The sequence below is a fragment of the Dioscorea cayenensis genome, chromosome 10, assembly GCF_009730915.1.
Source record: "Dioscorea cayenensis subsp. rotundata cultivar TDr96_F1 chromosome 10, TDr96_F1_v2_PseudoChromosome.rev07_lg8_w22 25.fasta, whole genome shotgun sequence".
Classification (NCBI taxonomy): domain Eukaryota; kingdom Viridiplantae; phylum Streptophyta; class Magnoliopsida; order Dioscoreales; family Dioscoreaceae; genus Dioscorea; species Dioscorea cayenensis.
This window is the reverse complement of record NC_052480.1, coordinates 957,498-975,248: the sequence shown is the minus strand read 5'-3', so window position 1 is coordinate 975,248 and position 17,751 is coordinate 957,498. Positions and strand designations below refer to the sequence as shown.

The 17,751-nt window shown below is 34.4% G+C and overlaps 5 protein-coding genes and 1 non-coding gene across 6 annotated transcripts; 3 read left to right on the top strand and 3 right to left on the bottom strand.

The window, feature by feature from the left end:
* Window positions 1-1,240: 1,240 nt before the first annotated feature.
* LOC120270852 (keratin, type I cytoskeletal 9-like) lies at window positions 1,241-3,099 on the top strand. The gene is made up of 2 exons (XM_039277918.1): window positions 1,241-1,803; window positions 2,642-3,099. Exons 1-2 carry the CDS (start codon window positions 1,318-1,320, stop codon window positions 2,825-2,827), a joined length of 672 nt encoding a protein of 223 aa, XP_039133852.1. The 5' UTR covers window positions 1,241-1,317; the 3' UTR covers window positions 2,828-3,099.
* Window positions 3,100-4,272: 1,173 nt separating this feature from the next.
* Window positions 4,273-5,165, top strand: LOC120270954 (citrate-binding protein-like). The gene is given in 4 exon segments (XM_039278041.1): window positions 4,273-4,672; window positions 4,764-4,946; window positions 4,948-5,100; window positions 5,102-5,165. Coding segments are annotated over 4 exon segments (678 nt in total). The 5' UTR covers window positions 4,273-4,387; the 3' UTR covers window positions 5,159-5,165.
* Window positions 5,166-5,235: 70 nt separating this feature from the next.
* Window positions 5,236-6,142, bottom strand: LOC120270737 (UPF0496 protein At1g20180-like). Its single transcript, XM_039277810.1, has one exon. The coding sequence runs from the start codon at window positions 6,124-6,126 to the stop codon at window positions 5,236-5,238; it is 891 nt and encodes a 296-aa protein (XP_039133744.1). The 5' UTR covers window positions 6,127-6,142.
* A 235-nt stretch (window positions 6,143-6,377) lies between these two features.
* On the top strand, window positions 6,378-6,450 carry TRNAF-GAA. Its single transcript has one exon. It is a non-coding gene; the product is annotated as a tRNA-Phe (tRNA).
* A 1,340-nt stretch (window positions 6,451-7,790) lies between these two features.
* On the bottom strand, window positions 7,791-9,938 carry LOC120270696 (monooxygenase 3-like). The gene is made up of 4 exons (XM_039277770.1): window positions 9,718-9,938; window positions 9,549-9,617; window positions 9,085-9,479; window positions 7,791-8,448 (listed from the first exon to the last, which is right to left on the bottom strand). Exons 1-4 carry the CDS (start codon window positions 9,936-9,938, stop codon window positions 7,919-7,921), a joined length of 1,215 nt encoding a protein of 404 aa, XP_039133704.1. The 3' UTR covers window positions 7,791-7,918.
* Window positions 9,939-11,726: 1,788 nt separating this feature from the next.
* LOC120270735 (monooxygenase 2-like) lies at window positions 11,727-16,422 on the bottom strand. Its single transcript, XM_039277808.1, has 6 exons — window positions 16,265-16,422; window positions 16,045-16,110; window positions 15,855-15,975; window positions 13,570-13,800; window positions 12,696-12,754; window positions 11,727-11,925 (listed from the first exon to the last, which is right to left on the bottom strand). Exons 1-6 carry the CDS (start codon window positions 16,420-16,422, stop codon window positions 11,727-11,729), a joined length of 834 nt encoding a protein of 277 aa, XP_039133742.1.
* Window positions 16,423-17,751: the final 1,329 nt, after the last annotated feature.

Below are 17,751 nucleotides of genomic sequence, written 5' to 3'. Positions count from 1 at the left end.
CTTTACTTGTCATCTAAGGAAACATTATTTCTTACAATAATAAAGTTGACATCTTTCTAGATTTGTAATCAATTAAAATCACTATAAAGAATAAACCATCCATATTCCTTAGTTTAGCATAACTACTCCTCTTATTCAATTAATTCTTTTTATGTTTAAGTTCTATTTAAAAATAAAAATAAAAATAATAAATTAAAACAGAAGATCTACACTCATGTTTAGACTTCGAAAACTGGCATCCCCATTTCACATCATATCATTAAACTTACTTATTAACTTTAAAAATATAAAAAAAAAATATGGGAGTAAACTAAATCAGTGATATTGATTTATTTAAATATATAAAACTTGAAGGGTATGTAAAATGAATTTAATATTTTTGGCTAATTGCATCCGGGTTAATTAGCACTTAGATCTCCTCGCGAGGTTCTTTTGCAATTGACAAGAGTTCGATTTCACAGGGTGAAGACACAAGTACATATAGATACTAATTCTTTATTTGTGCACCCCCACCACCTTTAATTTTTTTAAATAACTTGTCTTTGATTTATCAAATAATAATAATAATATTGAAATAATTTTATTTCCATACAAGGAATATTTCATCTGAATTAACATAAATTAATCTAGTAATAATATATATATACATACATAATGATAATAAGTATGTTGCGAACGTTTCTAAACATCCACAGATGAGAATTGTGACATAAAAGAGAGAGGCAAGGATAAAACAATGGGTAAATGTGTTGTTTATTTTTTTTTTTAATATTTTTTTTCTATAGATATAGTAGTAACAAGAATAAATGATTCTGATTTATTGAAATATTGTGCTGAATGGATTTTAATGTAACGATAAAAAAAAAATCATAGTTCATAGAGATAAAATCTAAAAAAATAAAAAAAAAACATAGGATACTTGCCCTCATATATAATATAAAATTAGGAATAATTTATAACAAGGTTAAAGTAAAAAAAAAAAATTAAGATAAAAAAAATATCCGGATATTCTCATAAAAATCCCCTTGCCGACACACTTGCAATAATTCCAACCACCATCTCAAATTGGGTCCCACCATCTTCATCCAGATAAGTGCACACTAAGTCATCATAAACCCAACACCATAATCCCACCATCTGATCTAAATCAAACGGCCATAAACCATCCAAAGCCCATAACGCCCATCCAAACAAATCTCAGCCGTTCCTTTATCCCCATCTCCCACTATAAATAAACCCCCACTTTCCCTCCTATTCCATCCATCAAGATAACAAGAAAACAAAGATCTTCGTTTCTGACCGTTGGATTCAGATCAGATGGACGGCGAGAAGGAACACCACCACCACCTCTTTCACCGCCACAAAGACGAGAAACCGGCGGAGGAGACGGGTTACGGTGGCGGTGAGTACACCGGTGGGTACGGTGACACACAATCAAAGTACTCGAGCGGGGGCGGTGACTACACCGAAGGTTACGCTAACACGCAGTCGAAGTACTCCACTGAAGGCGGTGAGTTCACCGAAGGGTACGGTAACACTCAGTCGAAGTACTCGACTGGGGGTGGTGAGTATACCGGTGAGTATGGTGGGACAGAGACCAAGTACTCGAGCGGGGAAGGAGGTGACGGTGATTATAACTCCGGTTACGCGAACCCTGAGTATGGATCCGGAGAAGGTAAGTATACCGGGGAGGAGTACAATAAGGAGGAGGAGCGGGAGAAGTATAAGAAGGAGGAGAAGCACCATAAGCACAAGGAGCACCTCGGTGAGATGGGCGCCGTCGCAGCCGGTGCTTTCGCTCTGGTAAGACCCGCTTGATGAAATCTTAGCCGTTCAATTCACTTTTCCCGCCTTTCTTATCATGCTCCGGCTGTTCACTGGAAACGTTGACTTTTAAAAAATAAAAAAATCTTTTTTTTTTTTTTTCTGTTTTTAGAAAAAGAAAACATAATAATTATTCTTTTACTAAATTCAGTGAACTAAGGTTTGGTGAGTTTTAAAATTTAAGTTAATATTACATTGGTTATATCCCTAGTAAAATGGATGAAAATTAAATTATAAATATTATAAAAATATGGAGTGATTTTTGTTAAATTGTTAGGGTAGAATTAATAAAGTGAATGATAATTTAGTATTTGTATAAGATTTTTTTAATTAATTATTAATAGTACGCTACATAAAAAAAACAAGAATAATATGTTGATGTATGTGAATAAATTCTCACTTATTCAGAAGTATGCTAGTAAAAAAAAACCCATATATGCATGATTTTTTTTTTGGCTTGTATTTCCATGAGAATTCTCCTAGCATGTGTGTACTCTTTTATTTTATTTATTATTATTATTGAGAATTGTGGACTTGAGTAGGATTTGAATCCGGAGATATATGAAATACCCTTAAAAAACAAAATGTCATGTTTGTCCTTAAAAATTAATTTGCTTGAATATATGCCTTGTACCCTACCATAAATCATTAAAATATAATATTTTATGTTAAATGTCTTTAAAAAAAATTGTGCATATATACTTCTATAGACAACTAGGAAATTAACACTCTGAAAAGAAAGATTAATTATGGATGTATATATATGGAATGAGAAGTTAATTAATATATTCAATAAAATGAAAATTAATGCATGCAGTATGAGAAGCATGAGGCAAAGAAGGATCCAGAGCATGCACACAGGCACAAGATAGAGGAGGAGGTAGCAGCAGCTGTGGGAGTTGGCAGTGGAGGTTATGCATTCCATGAGCATCATGAGAAGAAAGAAGCCAAGGAGGATGCTGAAGAGGCTGAGGGCAAGAAGAAGCACCACTTCTTTGGATGAATATATATATATATATATATATATAATCATCCTTCTTCTTCTTCTTCTTTATAATAAACTGTCATCTATATTATATATTATCATATATATATATATATATATATATACACACTACTTCTCCTTTTGTTGTATGTTTGGCATTATGTATGTATGCTTGTGTAGTTTATTCCTAATAAGGTCTGTTGTATCTTGTTCTTGATCTTTGTTATATGTATCTTGCTGCAGCTTGTTGCTGTTATTTATTTATGTTATTTATTTGTGGAGTTACTTAATTCATTGCTTTTCTCATATATGATATAATGCTAGCTGCTGATGTTTAATTTATATCACGGAGATGATTTTATTGTTTTTTAATGCAACAAGCGTATATTGGGTGAGAGATGAATTTTGATTTGATTGGTGAGGAGTACTGTACAATAAATTAATTATTAAACAACTTCCAATAAATGATAAGATCTAATCATAAATAAGTTCACATAAATGATCATAATTAATTACAAATAAATCAAAATACATCCGGACAGTTTTTACTGTTTATATATATAGCTATATTAATAAGAATGCCCTTGGACTTTCATTATTACACTGAACCATAATAAAAAGGGTAACTATATTTGTAAATAACAAAAAAAACTCTAGTTCAATATGAATATATATATATACTTAAAGATTATTAAATAATAATAACTATTATTATTATTATTAAATGGGAAAAAAAACCTCTAAAACACACAAAACAAATTTTAAGGAAGTTAGATATATAATATATATGGTCTGGCTTAACAACTGATCACAAGAGTCTTAAAACTTAATTTATATATACTTCTTCAATAGAAAGCCAACTTGCAAACCAGATATATATACCACAATAATGTACTGAAGTTGGATGTGAGGTAGCTTAATTAGAGGTGATAATTAATTAGTATTCTTTCAAGTTTGGTGTTTATATACATGCAGAAGTTCAGTTCATCCTTCATGGAGTCCAAGTGGAAGGGTTCATGAAGTAATTAATTACTTGTTTGAGATCAAGAGTATGTATTAATTATCTCAAAGTTCAGTTAATCACGAAATTAATTAATAAGCTTTCTTTGTATTCTTTTTCATACATTAATGTCTTGCTTTGTTGATTGAACAATTAGTCAATGGGAAGCATGTGAACTTAATTAAGAAGGTTTGCTTTTGTAAGCAAGGATAAGTTCAAATAAATGGAGTTAAGACATATGTATGGCAGAAAATTAAACTGTTGACGCTATGCTATGAATTAATGACTACCTGCATGCTTAGCTTAATCCGTGATGCCAATTAGCTAGACCTTCAATATAGCAATTAATTAGCACCTAATCCATGTTTTAATTAATTAATTAATTAACAAGACAAAAAAGTTTAGGTGCTCAACATCTGGCTTTTAAGTGTAATCAAGTTCATCTCCAAATGCCAGTGAGTGCAATTAAGTAGTTTAATTAATTAACAATCAGGAAATCACTCTATATAGAGACTAGAGAGTCATGCATATGATCGAATTCCTATCAAACATATCAACACTAATCATAAAACTAGAAAATGGCTTCCTATTTCTTCTACTTACTAGTTTCTGTTTTCCTTCCCCTCAATGTCCATGTCCACAGAGCTATTTCAGAATCAACAAAGATTAATGATGATCCAACACAAGGTTTTCTTAACATTCCTCTCAATAGTTCCAACTTTATTATCCGAAGTCCTTATGATTTATCAGTCTCTGATCGATATAGTTTCGTCGATGGCATTCACAAGATGTGGGTCTTATCTTCTGATAAACCTCATTCTCCATTGAGCCTCACTTCTCCTCGAACCGAAATTCGAATACATGTACATTTTTTCTTTAATTTCCTTATGTTTAATTTTGATTCTTTTAATGTGGTACTAATTAAAGTTAATTTTGATCCTTAATTACACTCAGGGATATGATTACAATTGGGGAGTATGGCAATTTGAAGGCCATGCATATGTTCCAGGAGGAACTTCAGGTGTATCTATCATGCAAGTATTTGGTGCCACTTCTAGACCCACCACTCTGATGCTTCATGTCTACAATGGTGCACTTATGTACTACAATTCTACGCTCATCGACGACAAAATATACGATAAATGCATGGTTTCAAGTGAATGTTATCCATGATGTGATTGCAAGTGTTGTTAGTGTTTACATAGATAGAAAACTTAAGCTAAATGTACTCGATCATGGAGGTGTGTTTCATTACTTCAAATGTGGAGTATATGCCCAAAATTACAGTTCATACTTCATGCATGGAGTCAAAATGGAAGGGGATAAAACTCTTGAAGAAAGGAACCTGATTGTACAATCAAGAAGATATATAAATAAAACTTCATTTATTGGTGTGTGTATATATTTATATACAAAAGAATTAATATTATGGTTGTGGTTTAGAAATTTCATTGATGACTAAAAGCCTGGCTCTATTAATAGTCACAAGGCATAAGAAGACATGTTCTTCAAGCTCTTCAATCTGTTGTTCAAGTCCTCTACCACACTTCTTCAACTCCTTCACAACTTCTTCGATCAGAACCCGATCGTTTCTCCTCTCAAGGCAAAACTTAATCATCATTTTATTGTGCTCAAACTCATCGTGAAGCCGAGAAACTAATCGGCTTACTGTATCGAAATCCCGGTTAAGAATATAAGTCCCTTTTGCAGCAGCATCAAGCTGTTCCATTAGTCTTCGTAGAAACCTACTTCTAAACAGTCTAAACATGCTGAACTTCTTCTTGAGCTGAACAAATGGTGTACATCCTAGCAAAGCTGGCCCCATGAGCAGACCGGAGAGTGAATGCACGGCGATGACGACTGCAACCAAAGCGAGCACACTGCAAGCCACTATAAGGCAAACACCGGCAACCGTCTTTAAACCATGTATGAACTTCATTCTTCTTGTCACCTTCTTCTTCTTGCTTTTAAGTTGGTGCAAAATGGCAGTATACCTATCTTGCATTAGTTTGAATTCATGTTGATCAGTGTTGGAGAGTGGATTGTCAGAGAGAGTGAAGGAAACAAGTTGAGAGACTGCTAGGTTTGTTTCTTGAATTGAAGAGCCATCATTGATTTTTTCAAGAGCTTCCTTGATGAAGTGGAAATCATAGTGAGCCTGATTGATGCTTGACAAGAGATGGCTGCAAAGTCTTGAGGCTTCTGCACTGGTTTCAAAGTAGGTGAGCATGAGGAGCTTTAGATCTTGCATTGCTTTTGGGAAGAGGATTGAATCAAGGATAGAAGGCACAGTGTGTTGCTCTGGTTGGAGTAGCATGTTGTTGTTAGTGCACTCTGGATTACTACTATTTGTAGTTGTATAAGTAGCAATGCTTGTGTGATAGGATACAAGGAATTGAGCTTTGGATAATAATTCATCATATGAGTGTGTCCTTAGTGCTCTCTGGTACTCTTCATTGACATTGAAGCTTTTGTGAATGCATGATACGAACTTCTCCTCCCCTGAAAATTCAAATCAAGAAAAACTTTATTAGTATATCAATTAAAGTTTCAAACCAAAAACAACAAGCGGGGATAGCTCAGTTGGGAGAGCGTCAGACTGAAGATCTGAAGGTCGCGTGTTCGATCCACGCTCACCGCAACTCTTTTGTTTTTTTTTTTTGCTTTTAAAAGAGAAATTCCAATATTTAATAATTAATATCCATACAAAAGTGTCCATGTCTACCCTAAAATAGTAATAATAATAATAAATTAAAAATTAAAACAATCAAAATAAATAAGCCTGCATGCCTTTGTTTTTCCTTGAAGGTCTCCTCCACTTAGTCCACATCCCTACCCACTGCCGCATATTGAGCCACCAATCCTTTTTATAGCCACAGTAAGGCGGTTTCTATATATATATATATACAGTGTTATACGCCACTTGTTTAATGGCTTTATCCACAACTCTCAATATACCTTTGCCACTCCAACTGGTTTGTAAAGTTTATACAACTCTAATTAGTACCTTAAACATCGTATAATTTCCCTTTCATAGTCTGGCATGTTTTCAATTTTGAAGTCTCTAAATCTAATTATTAATAGTAATATTATCATGCATGTTTAATCCATAATACACCCACGCAAAGAAATGGTGAGCCGTGATAGTAATGGAAGGAGTAGGAACTCTTGTTTCCTTCCAAGTTGGACATCATTGGAGGTTACCACCTTTTTTCCATGATTTCAGCTGCATTAATTCAGTTCCTTCTTTTTATCCTCAAATACTATCTAAAACTATGCTCTATATGTTCCTATTTTGATATATATATATATATATATATATATATTTGGGTAACTGCATGATTCTTGGGTCTAGCTAACTGCATATATACAGTGTTTGTGTCTCAAATAGGGATTTGGATTGAAAGCGTAGACGATTGAACTAGTGAGAGACAGCACGTATCATGTTTGTCTTTCTTATCATCACAGCTCATCTCATCATCTTCATTCATATCTCTTGAGTTTTTGCACAGCATATATATATATATATATATATATATGTTTATATATCTGGTTTCTTGTTTGCCTTTTCGTGAGCCTTTGGTGAATCACTTTAGATAGGAAAAACTAAAAACAAGCTCTGTGTTGCTTTACTTACTTTTGTTTGTCTTCCTTGTTCTTTCTGCTAGATTTCAGATAAATTGAATCAATAATAAAGCCTGAGTCTTCTTTGAGGCATTTCATCATAAACACATAAATGTAAGCCTATGTCTTCTTTGAGGCATTTCATCAAACACATAAATGTAAGCCTAAGTCTTCTGTGAGGCATTTCATCAAACACATTGATACAAGCCTAAGTCTTCTCAAATGTAATTTGCCATTAAGTATAAAATAAACAACATGATTAACTCAGAATGAATCCACAGGCAGAGACATAACAAGATTATAGAAAAATAAATAAATAATATAATTATTATATAATAATAAAAATATAGACATAATACATTTCTGAAATAATTTCAAAACAAATAATAAAATAATACAAAAAGAGTTCCCTCTTATTTATTAAAGGCATTTCATCAAACACCTGAAATGCAAGTTAGAAAGCAGAGACGTAGACATGGCGGTGCTCACAAAGTCTTCTCCTTTTCCGGCAAAACCCCACAATCATAGCTCACAGCATTCACAATCCTCGGAAAAACAAACCGATAGAACAAATGATCTCTAAAGAGCTTCACCAACCACCACCTCCACCCAGTCCCACCTTGCTGCACCCACCCGGACAAGAACGCACCGGTGATTATCCCAGCCACTCTCCACCGCCTTTCCTTCACATACATCTCCATGCCACTTGACACGTTACCACGCGAGTTCGCCAAGCACCGTGCGAGCACCACCGCGTCCTCCAGCGCTGTACAGCCGCCTTGTCCCAAATCAGGCGTCATTGGGTGGAAAGCATCGCCGGCAACCGTGACACCACCTCGATGCGTCTTGCCGAAGAGCACGTCCCATGGGACGCGGTACATAAGCGGCGCCCATGTTATTGTCGAGAGCTCTGCGCGCTGGATCACGTTAAGGTACTCTGCGGGACAGTCTTTCGCCAAGTGTTCCGTTACTTCCTTCTTGATTAACTCTGGCTCTCTCGACATCATCCTTCCATCTATAAAAATAATTAAATAAATAAATAAATATATATATATATATTTTATAAGGTGGATAAACCACGTTAATTAAAAAGCAGCGCAAATAAAAAAACAGTAGAGCCTACAAAAAAATCGCCAACAATAAGGCCTCTTACGGGAGACAAGAACAAGCTAAAACAATAAGCAAAACAAAACAAAGTCCACTGAACATGTAACGTAACATAAACAAACATGAACCGAAAACACTGCTATTAAAAGATAAACAAAAAAAAAATACAATAAGTTAAGATGACTTAACAACTTTTGGTGTATCATAAATAAGATTTTCCTATCATGCAATTTTAAAGGGTAAGAATACACCATTTTTTGTAGGGAACCCATTCAAACTAAATAACACAGTATTTGAGCCCGAAACACTGTATAAACAAAACTAATACAGTATACTGCATCATTGCCATACGTCTTGCCTAAGCAATAATTTGTAACTGACCACTAAACTAACCGGTGGTGGTTTAATTTAATTAAAAATTAAGAAAAAAATTATATATTAAAATGAATATTAAATAAATTAAACCTCTGGTGGTAATGGCCCAAAAAAATTAATTATTAAATAAGAAAAAAAAAACATATATTAAAATGAATATTAAATAAACCTGTGGTGGTAATGCCCCAAAAAACATCAGTTTCATTCATAGCTACGAAAGCACATCTAGCATCATTTCCAACGAACTGGTGAAGTTGATGCTTGAGACCATGACCGGCAGGGAACACGCTCAAACCACGAACCGCCGACCGACCGGAGTCAACCGGCGTTGTAAGCCCGAGCCACTGTGCCACCACTGAGTGCACACCGTCACAACCGATCAACACTTTAGTTCTAATAACGCTCCCATCCTCCAACTGCAACACTGTTACATCTTCTTCTTCTTGGCTTTTGATTGAAGTGATTTTGATGGAGAACTTGATGGTGTTTGGTGGGAGTTCATTAGCAAGAGTTTCTAGTAATACTTTTCTATGTACTGATCTCACTCCCATATCTTCATCTCCACTGAAATTATCAAACATTACTATATTGTAAAGTATACAAATCTAAATATATATATATATATATATATACCTGTCAGTATTTGTTCCTTTGAAGGACTGCTCTTGTGTTGCACCAGTGATGAGGTTTGTCACATATCCTCTGCATATTGAAAGGATCCAATTAATTGCATGTTTAAAAATAAATTCATGTATTAATTTTAAGATTTAAGAGAAAAAAATTAAACACATACTCAACGTACCGTTCAAAAGTTCGGTAGATGGAGGTGAGCTTGGTGGCAACGCCGAGAGCGTCTAGAGCTCGCCATGCGTTGGGGGCGAGGGTGATGGCGGCGCCGGTGGCGCGAAGTTGATGAGATTTTTCTAGGACTATGCTTTGAATGCCTACTTTTTTAAGTGCTATTGCTGTTGCTAGTCCGGCGATTCCTGCACCTACTATCACTGCTTCATGGACCTCCTCCATAATTTTGGGGGTCTGGTTTACTAACTTTACTTCTTGTTGGATTACTTATAAACTTGACCTTAATTTCCTTTTTCTTTGATGAAGTTTGTATTGTTATGTGATTTATATATATTTTTAATGTTGAATTCAAACTTCAAACTTGACCTGTAATTGTTTTGCAGCATATGATGGAATTGTGGTTTTCTTTGTAAGCCTGGTTTCTTGATAGAAAAATCTACCTATAAGACTTCAAAGTTAGTGGTGCTTAGAACTTTGCTTTTTTTGTTTCTTGTCCTCTTTAGAAAGTTCTCATGCAGTGGTCAATTTTGATAGGCCTTAAAGATATTTATAATGGAATGACCTTCCAGATTTTGCATAATAAAACTAAGTGATTTGCTAAATGAGAGATTGAAAAACTAATTTTCTAAAAAAATGATGGTTGAGGGTTATGTTTTTGTTTATATTTATAAAAAAAACATTAATTTGGTATGAGTTTTTTTCTCATCACTGCATCATCTCCACTGCATTGAATATTGAACTTTGCAATCTCAACTTTGGGGACAAAAAGGGTTTATTGCTAGAAATATTTAAAAATTAGAATTTTCAAAATATCATAATTTTATTTTTAAGATATTTTTAAATTTGTTAGTTCCATCCATGTATATATATTATAGAAGTCTTAACCTTCTCTTGTTGAGAGTGATTGGAAGCTTCACATGGCCTTGACCAATGAAAAAAAGAAGAGAATATTTTGACCAACGTCTAATGAAGATAACTTGAAGCACCAATGGAGAAACCTGGTATATATTGAAGTGCCCTTTTTAATGTTAAGAGTTTGTAATGAATGTGACTTTAGTGGCATCTGTGTCTTTTGTTTTATCTTTTAGGATAGAATGGTGTAAGTTGTGTTGGAATGCGTACCAATTTTTTTTTTATGCATTGCGCAATTGAAAGTCCATAAAGACCAAAGTTAACATTCAGAATGTAAAAAACCATTTCAAAACTCTTTTCTTTCACCTCTAACGAAGAACATCTCTAATGGAAAAGATGTGAAGTTGAGATTAATAATACCATATCTAATAGAGTTTTTGCACCATTGTATATATGTCTAATACTACTAGATTCTATTTACTCTCTTTTTTCCATCTTTGTAATTTCTGTAACTCCCTTTTTAATTCAATTTGATTTGTTTATCCATTTTCAAAATGTATATATAGAAAAGCGATCTACGATTGCTAAAATATGTTACATGTAATGAGACTTATTGTTTAGTTTGTCGATATAAACCTGAGTTTTGTTGTAGGTGTTTGAGAATTCACTAATGGCCTAGTAGCAATTCACCATAAAATACTCAAAAAGAGTAAAGCATTCAAAACTTTACACCTATAGTATAATTCATTACACCGTTTACGTAAGCACCTATCTGTCTTTTTTTTTCCTTTGTCACTTTAATTTGCTAAAAATAAATAAATAAATAAACATGAATCTCATCAAATATTCTCATAGGCGTACTAATCAAATAAAAAAAAAACATATGTTTACAAGCTTTGAGTTTTACACAATCATTTGATCAGACACCCAAATGCAATCCAAAATCATCCACACAAACATATATATAAACAAAACAAGCTAAGAAACACATCTCCATCATCCTCAACAAGTCTTCTCCGGCAAAACTCCACAATCATAGTGCACAATATTTGCAATCCTCGGCTGAACAAACCTGTAAAACAAATGGTCTCTAAACAACTTTACCAGCCACCAACTCCACCCAGTTCCACTTTGTTGCACCCACCCTGACAAGAACGCTCAGGTGATTATTCCGGCCACCCTCCACCTCATTTCCTTCACGTACATCTCCATGCCACTTGACATGCTGTCAGGCGAGTTTGCCATGCACCGAGCCAGCACAACAGCATCCTCAAGTGCAGTGCAGCCACCTTGTCCCAGGTCCGGTGTCATTGGGTGAAACGCGTCGCCGGCCACCGTGACAACACCGTTGTGTGTCCTACCGAAGAGAACATCACATGGTACTCAGAACAGCAACTGTCCCCATGTGATTGTTGAGAGTTCTAAGTGTTTGATCACGTTAAGATAGTCCTTGGCAGGGACGGAACCAGGATTTATTGATTGGGGGGGGGGCTGAGGGCAAAATGTTAAAAAAAAAATTTAGTTAACATAAATTGTATTCAAAACAAAATAGTGCGATATTGTGACATTTAATTAATAAAATCACAAAAAAAACATAAACCATTTATCTATGCACACTAGAGCTAGAATTGTCATCTGTGTGACGCATGCTACTCAGAGAAGGTAACTGAATACGATGAGTTTGCATTTTTTGAAAACATTGTAGAATCGCCTCATTGTCAATAGTTGCAAAAACCTCTTTCTCAATATAGACAATCATGCTATCGTTCATCCACTCGTCTCCCATTTTGTTGCGCAAGTCAATTTTCACAATATTCATCACCGAAAATGCCCTCTCAACACTAAACATTATTTACTTATACATATATACATTATGATACATATTACTATTTGATATTTGATATTTTCAATATTTTAACTCATCAAGGCATTTAATCAAACACATTGTAGGCATATTTATAAAAATGAAGTTTATCATTCATGTTATATTTATTTCACCCATAAATTTAATACATTCATTCTCTCATTTTCAATAAGAAGTAATACTTGAACATTGATTGTATGATCCAATAATTAAAAAAAATAAATAATAAAATATACATACTCAGTGAAAAGTAGAGTGGATACAGTGTAGAAGCAGCCAGGTTGAAAAAGCAGCAAAGCTGGAATTTTGAATATTTTGAAACCTGGAAATAGATTTTGATTAAAGGGTAAAACTGATCTTTCAAATGTTTGAATGTTGGTTAGTTTTGAGAAGGAAAGAATGAACGGCTGAGATTAATTTCATCAAAATGATTGGTTTAAGTTCGAGGCAACCTTAAGAGTCAAGATTGGTTTCCCAATGAACGGCCAGGATGAGATCATCAAATGGATGCACATTAGTTCAAGGCAATATTAGTTGGTTTGGTTTAACCAGAATGCAATTGACTCATGCTCTCAATGCACCAGTTTCATTTCAGTTACTGAAGTTTCTGTAAATTATAAAAGCATATTTCAAACTTGGCTGGTTTTTTCTGTTTTCCTTTGAACATCTCATATTCCATGAATTATCCCGACTTGTACAAACATTTTCTGAGGTCGAGTTGAATACAAAAGTTCTTCCTCATGGTCTTTAGTATCTATGTAGTGATTATCAAGGCGGATGAGAGGCTGCTAGTAGGGCTGGCATGGCCGAAGGGGGGCTGGTTTGCATGGTTCTATAACTTCTATGTTTCCGGCCAAACAAAAAAAAAAACCTTACTGGTGCCGAGGGGGGGCTGAAGCCCCTGCTAGCCCCCCTTTGGTTCCGTCCCTGGTCCTTGGTGCAATCTTTAGCCAAGTGCTCTATTAGTTCCTTTTGTATTAGCTCAGGCTTTGTTGTCATATCTAAAATATAAATAATAAATAATAAATAAATCAATATTTATAGCTTAAAAATTATAAAATGTAAAATTTAATTGATTAATTAAATATAATATAATTAACCTTGAGGAATTAGATGGGAGGTGAAGCCCTAGTAAACATCAGTATCATTAACAGGAACAAAACCAGCTCTTATACCATCTCCAACCAACTGGTGAACTTCATGCTTGAAATCATGACCAGAAGGGAACACGGCCAAGCCACGGATCGCCGAGCGGTTGGAAAGCACCGGTGCTGTGAGCCCAAGCCACTGCGCCACCACCGAGTGCACGCCATCACAACCGATCAACGCTTTGCTTTTAAGAGGAGAGCTTGGTGTTGGTTTAGAATTCTGAGAGTGGGTGTGTGTGCTTGCCTTTAGAAGCACTTCAACTCTTGAGCTTGAGGTTTTCTTGGTGGCCATAGTTGCAGTCCTGGGATCTTGCTTCCTCTTTGGTTGGAGGTTAGATCCATGCCTTTTTTTTTTTATTTATTTCTTTAGCTTGTCTTAATTATCTTTGTATGCATAAGTGTAGCTTTGATCTTCTTGTGAACCTGCAACCTTGAAGCCTGATCTGGTGTTTTGTGCTTTTGTATGGATAATATTTATGTATTTATGCTCGTATATGATTGTTAGGATTCTGCATGTGTGTGTGTATTGTATGATGTTGGTAATCTAAAGCCTTCAAAGCATGGTTTCATTAATTCTTTTTAGATTTATATTTTGTTTATTTATATGCATCTTGATGTTCTGAAATTTAATTTGTTATGGAATTATTGAATTATGTTTTATCTTAAGTTATGGCTTGGAGTAAGCATATTATCTTAAGTGAATTATTGTATTATTTATGTATTTTGTACGGATATCTATATGTATAAATATGTATATTCCTACCAATACATTCATGAGTTAAATTATTTGGTTATAGGTTTGCATGTTTGTAATTTGAATTAGTGAGTATGCAGCAAGGTTATAATTTAGTTGATTTATTTTAATATTATTTTATGTTTGTGTATGCATATATATTTAAATATATTCATTCTGAATCTTGGGTTAGTGGAAAGTTTTGTTCTGGTTTTTATTTTTATAGCTTTCATGGAGAATTTTAGTTGCATAGCATGTTCTATTTTTGTTGGGTTTAAAACCATGTTTAAGGTGATGTCTAATTAGCAAGTTGTTTTTGCCTTTCATTAGAATTGTGTAAATTCTTTGAAGGCCATATCTCTTGGAACCCGTGCATTAGTGCATTTTTTGTGATTCTGTGTTTTTTTAAATTGCATGAAATCTTAGACTTGATTCTTCATTTTGGAATTTTTCCTGGTATCCTGGTAATTTTGGTCTTAGAGTACTTGTTGTTCTTTTTTATTTGGTTGGTGTTTTAATTATTATTGTGGGTTTTGTGAATGGTTGTAATATTATCATTATTATTTTAATGCTTGTTTTTTTCCTTTTTATTTGTAAGTTAAAACCCAGCCCAAGTCTTGCAAAATCTAAGTTAGCTTGTTTTGTTGGGTTAGATTCGGTAGAGAATCTTTGTGCGTGGGACTTGGTGAACCCGACAGTGTAGCTCGGAGCCAGGTAGGCTCTCGCACTGTATAATTCCGTATTTCTGGCAATAATTATTTATTTTAATTACTGCATTGTGTAATAATTTCATTTATTATTTATTTTATTATTGCATTATTTATTCAGTATCTCTGTTGTCTGTATTTTGAATTTTTGCGGATTTTTAGTGCATCTCCATTTCTGGCTCACCCAGCTAGGAGGAGCAAGTCCTAGCCATGTGTGTGTGTCCGTTCCGACTGCGGTCGAAGATCCAGCTCCGGCTGTTGATATTCTATTTAGTTCCGACTTCACAGTCGATGATCCAGCTTCGTGTTGTTGATTTCTGTTATCAATCAGGGAGATGTGCATGTCTGTTTTCTGCATGTTTTCTGTATTTCTGATTATTTCTATATTCTGTCTGAATTATTAATTATTCTGCTATATCTGTATTATTTTGTTATTTTCTGCGATCCTACTAGGCTCTTGTGGCTCATGTACTATGTGAATTTTTCCTTTCACAGGAGAAAATCAAGCGTAGGATCCGTGGGTTGTTCTGGGGCTCCTTCTGTAATTGTGGACTTGTCAAACATCTGTTCTTGAGGTTGTGAAACTTGGGTGTTATTTTTATTCTGTATGAGTGAGACTTGTATCTTATTTGTATTATTTGGCTTGTAAACTACGTGTGTACTCTGTAGGACTGTCTTAGTCCGTATCTTATTATCTCTATTTCTGTGACTCTATTTGTGGCCTATATTGTTGTTTCTGTTCTGCCTGTTAGGGTTGACTCTTACCAGGTCAATTCTGAGGCCTTGCACCTAGTGGGTCCAATCCCATTGGGTGCGGCCGATCTGTCAATGGACCCGGCTTGTGGGGCTGGGGCGTGACATGTTGATTGAGAACTTGATTGTATTTTCTGGGAGTTCATTAGCAAGAGTTTCTAGTAATACTTTTCTATGAACTGCTCTTGCTCCAATATCCCCACTGTAAATATTTGCATTATTAGATTGCATGGTTTGAGCTTACAAAACAATATCAATAACATATATATACCTGTTAATTGTTCCAGTGAAGTTAATCACTTGGGTTGCACCGGTGATGAGGTTTGTCACATGGCCCCTGCATATTAAATTAAGACAATATTAATGATCAGTAAAAATAAAATGTTGTCTAATTATAATCATGTTTAGAATTCTGTAAGGTTAATTACAGTTGAAAGGGTTGATAGATGGATGTGAGTTTGGTGGCAACGCGGAGAGCATTGAGAGCTCACCATGCGTTGGGAGAGAGAGGGATGGCGGCGCCGGTGGCGCAAAGTTCATGTGCTTTTTCTAGGACTATGATTTGAATGCCTGTCTTGTTGAGTGCCAGGGTTGTTGCAAGTCCGGCGATACCAGCTCCAACTATTACTACTTCATGCACCACCTTCATTTTTTTTTATTTTTTTGGGAAAAAATAATTGTTGAATAATTATTTTTCTTTTACAAGGAGTATATTGCTTTATATAAAATTTTAATGTTGAATTAAAATGTTTTGAGCTAGCTATCAAGGAGGATATCATATTTGGAGGACTTTGTCTCTTGGAATTAAAGATTTGGCCTTTATTGGGTTTGACCATGAATGTGGTATCTCCAAGGGTTCAAGTCTAACTTTGGTTCTGTTTCTTGTTTTGTTAGCTTCTAGTGGCCAATTTTGATGAGATTTACCTAAGAATGGTCAGAGACTTGAAGGTACACAATTCTCTTCCACGTAATTCAAACAAGAAAGACATTTTGGGAAAAATAATTCTTTATTTCTTAATTTTGGATCAACTCTTCTCAAAATAAAGTAAAATTCATAATTCAAAATACAGAGCATTTGTGTTTGGTCTATTTTTTATTTCAATAAAACTATAATTTATCTATTTTTATCAAAAAAAAAAAAATACAGCACATTTTTCCATAATTTTTTTAATTTTGATTTTATTTAAATAATCAACAAAGAACTTTGATGAATATATCAAGCATAACGTACTCTCAAAACTATAATACAAATTAATAAATTGGGATTTTTTTTTTCATTTGTGTGTCGAGGTTAGTCTGGGTTCATAGTCTACAACTAGTGAATTCTATCTCTGTTGTCAACTCATTATTTATTTATTTATTTTATGCAGTTTTTTATTGTATTTTATATTTTATTTTAATTTAAGTATTTTATCCATATTTTTTCTTTAGAAAAAAAAAAACGAAAATACTTATTCATGCATGTCTTGCATACATCTTTGATTAATTTCTTGGATTTACAATATTTGATTAGAGCTAGACCCATTTATATATATATTGTTGGGTTTCAGCTCATTTGGTGGGCTACCAACAAAGAAGAAATAAAGCTTGAGCTTGGCTCAAGATAAAAATGAAAAAGAAAAAAATGAAGCTATGTCAATAATGAAGAAGTGGATGGCAACAAGGTAATTTCACAGATTAAATTCTCTCATTCTTTTGTGAATGAGAATGAGTCATTCTTGGAGAAAGGGGCTATGTGCAACATGTGAGAGAGACAGAGAGGAAGCTACCACCAAGAAACCAAGAGTGGAGAAAGAGAAGAGAGGGAGCTAGGGCAAGGAGATCGGACGGCCAAACATCGCCGGATCTCACTCAAACTCCGGGAGGAGATTCCTTGCAAGAAGCTCAACCTATTGATTAGGTTTGATCCTTTCTTCACCTCTGCTTGTTGTTTGTTATCCATCCTTGTTCATGATGATGGTGGTAATGTCATACAAAT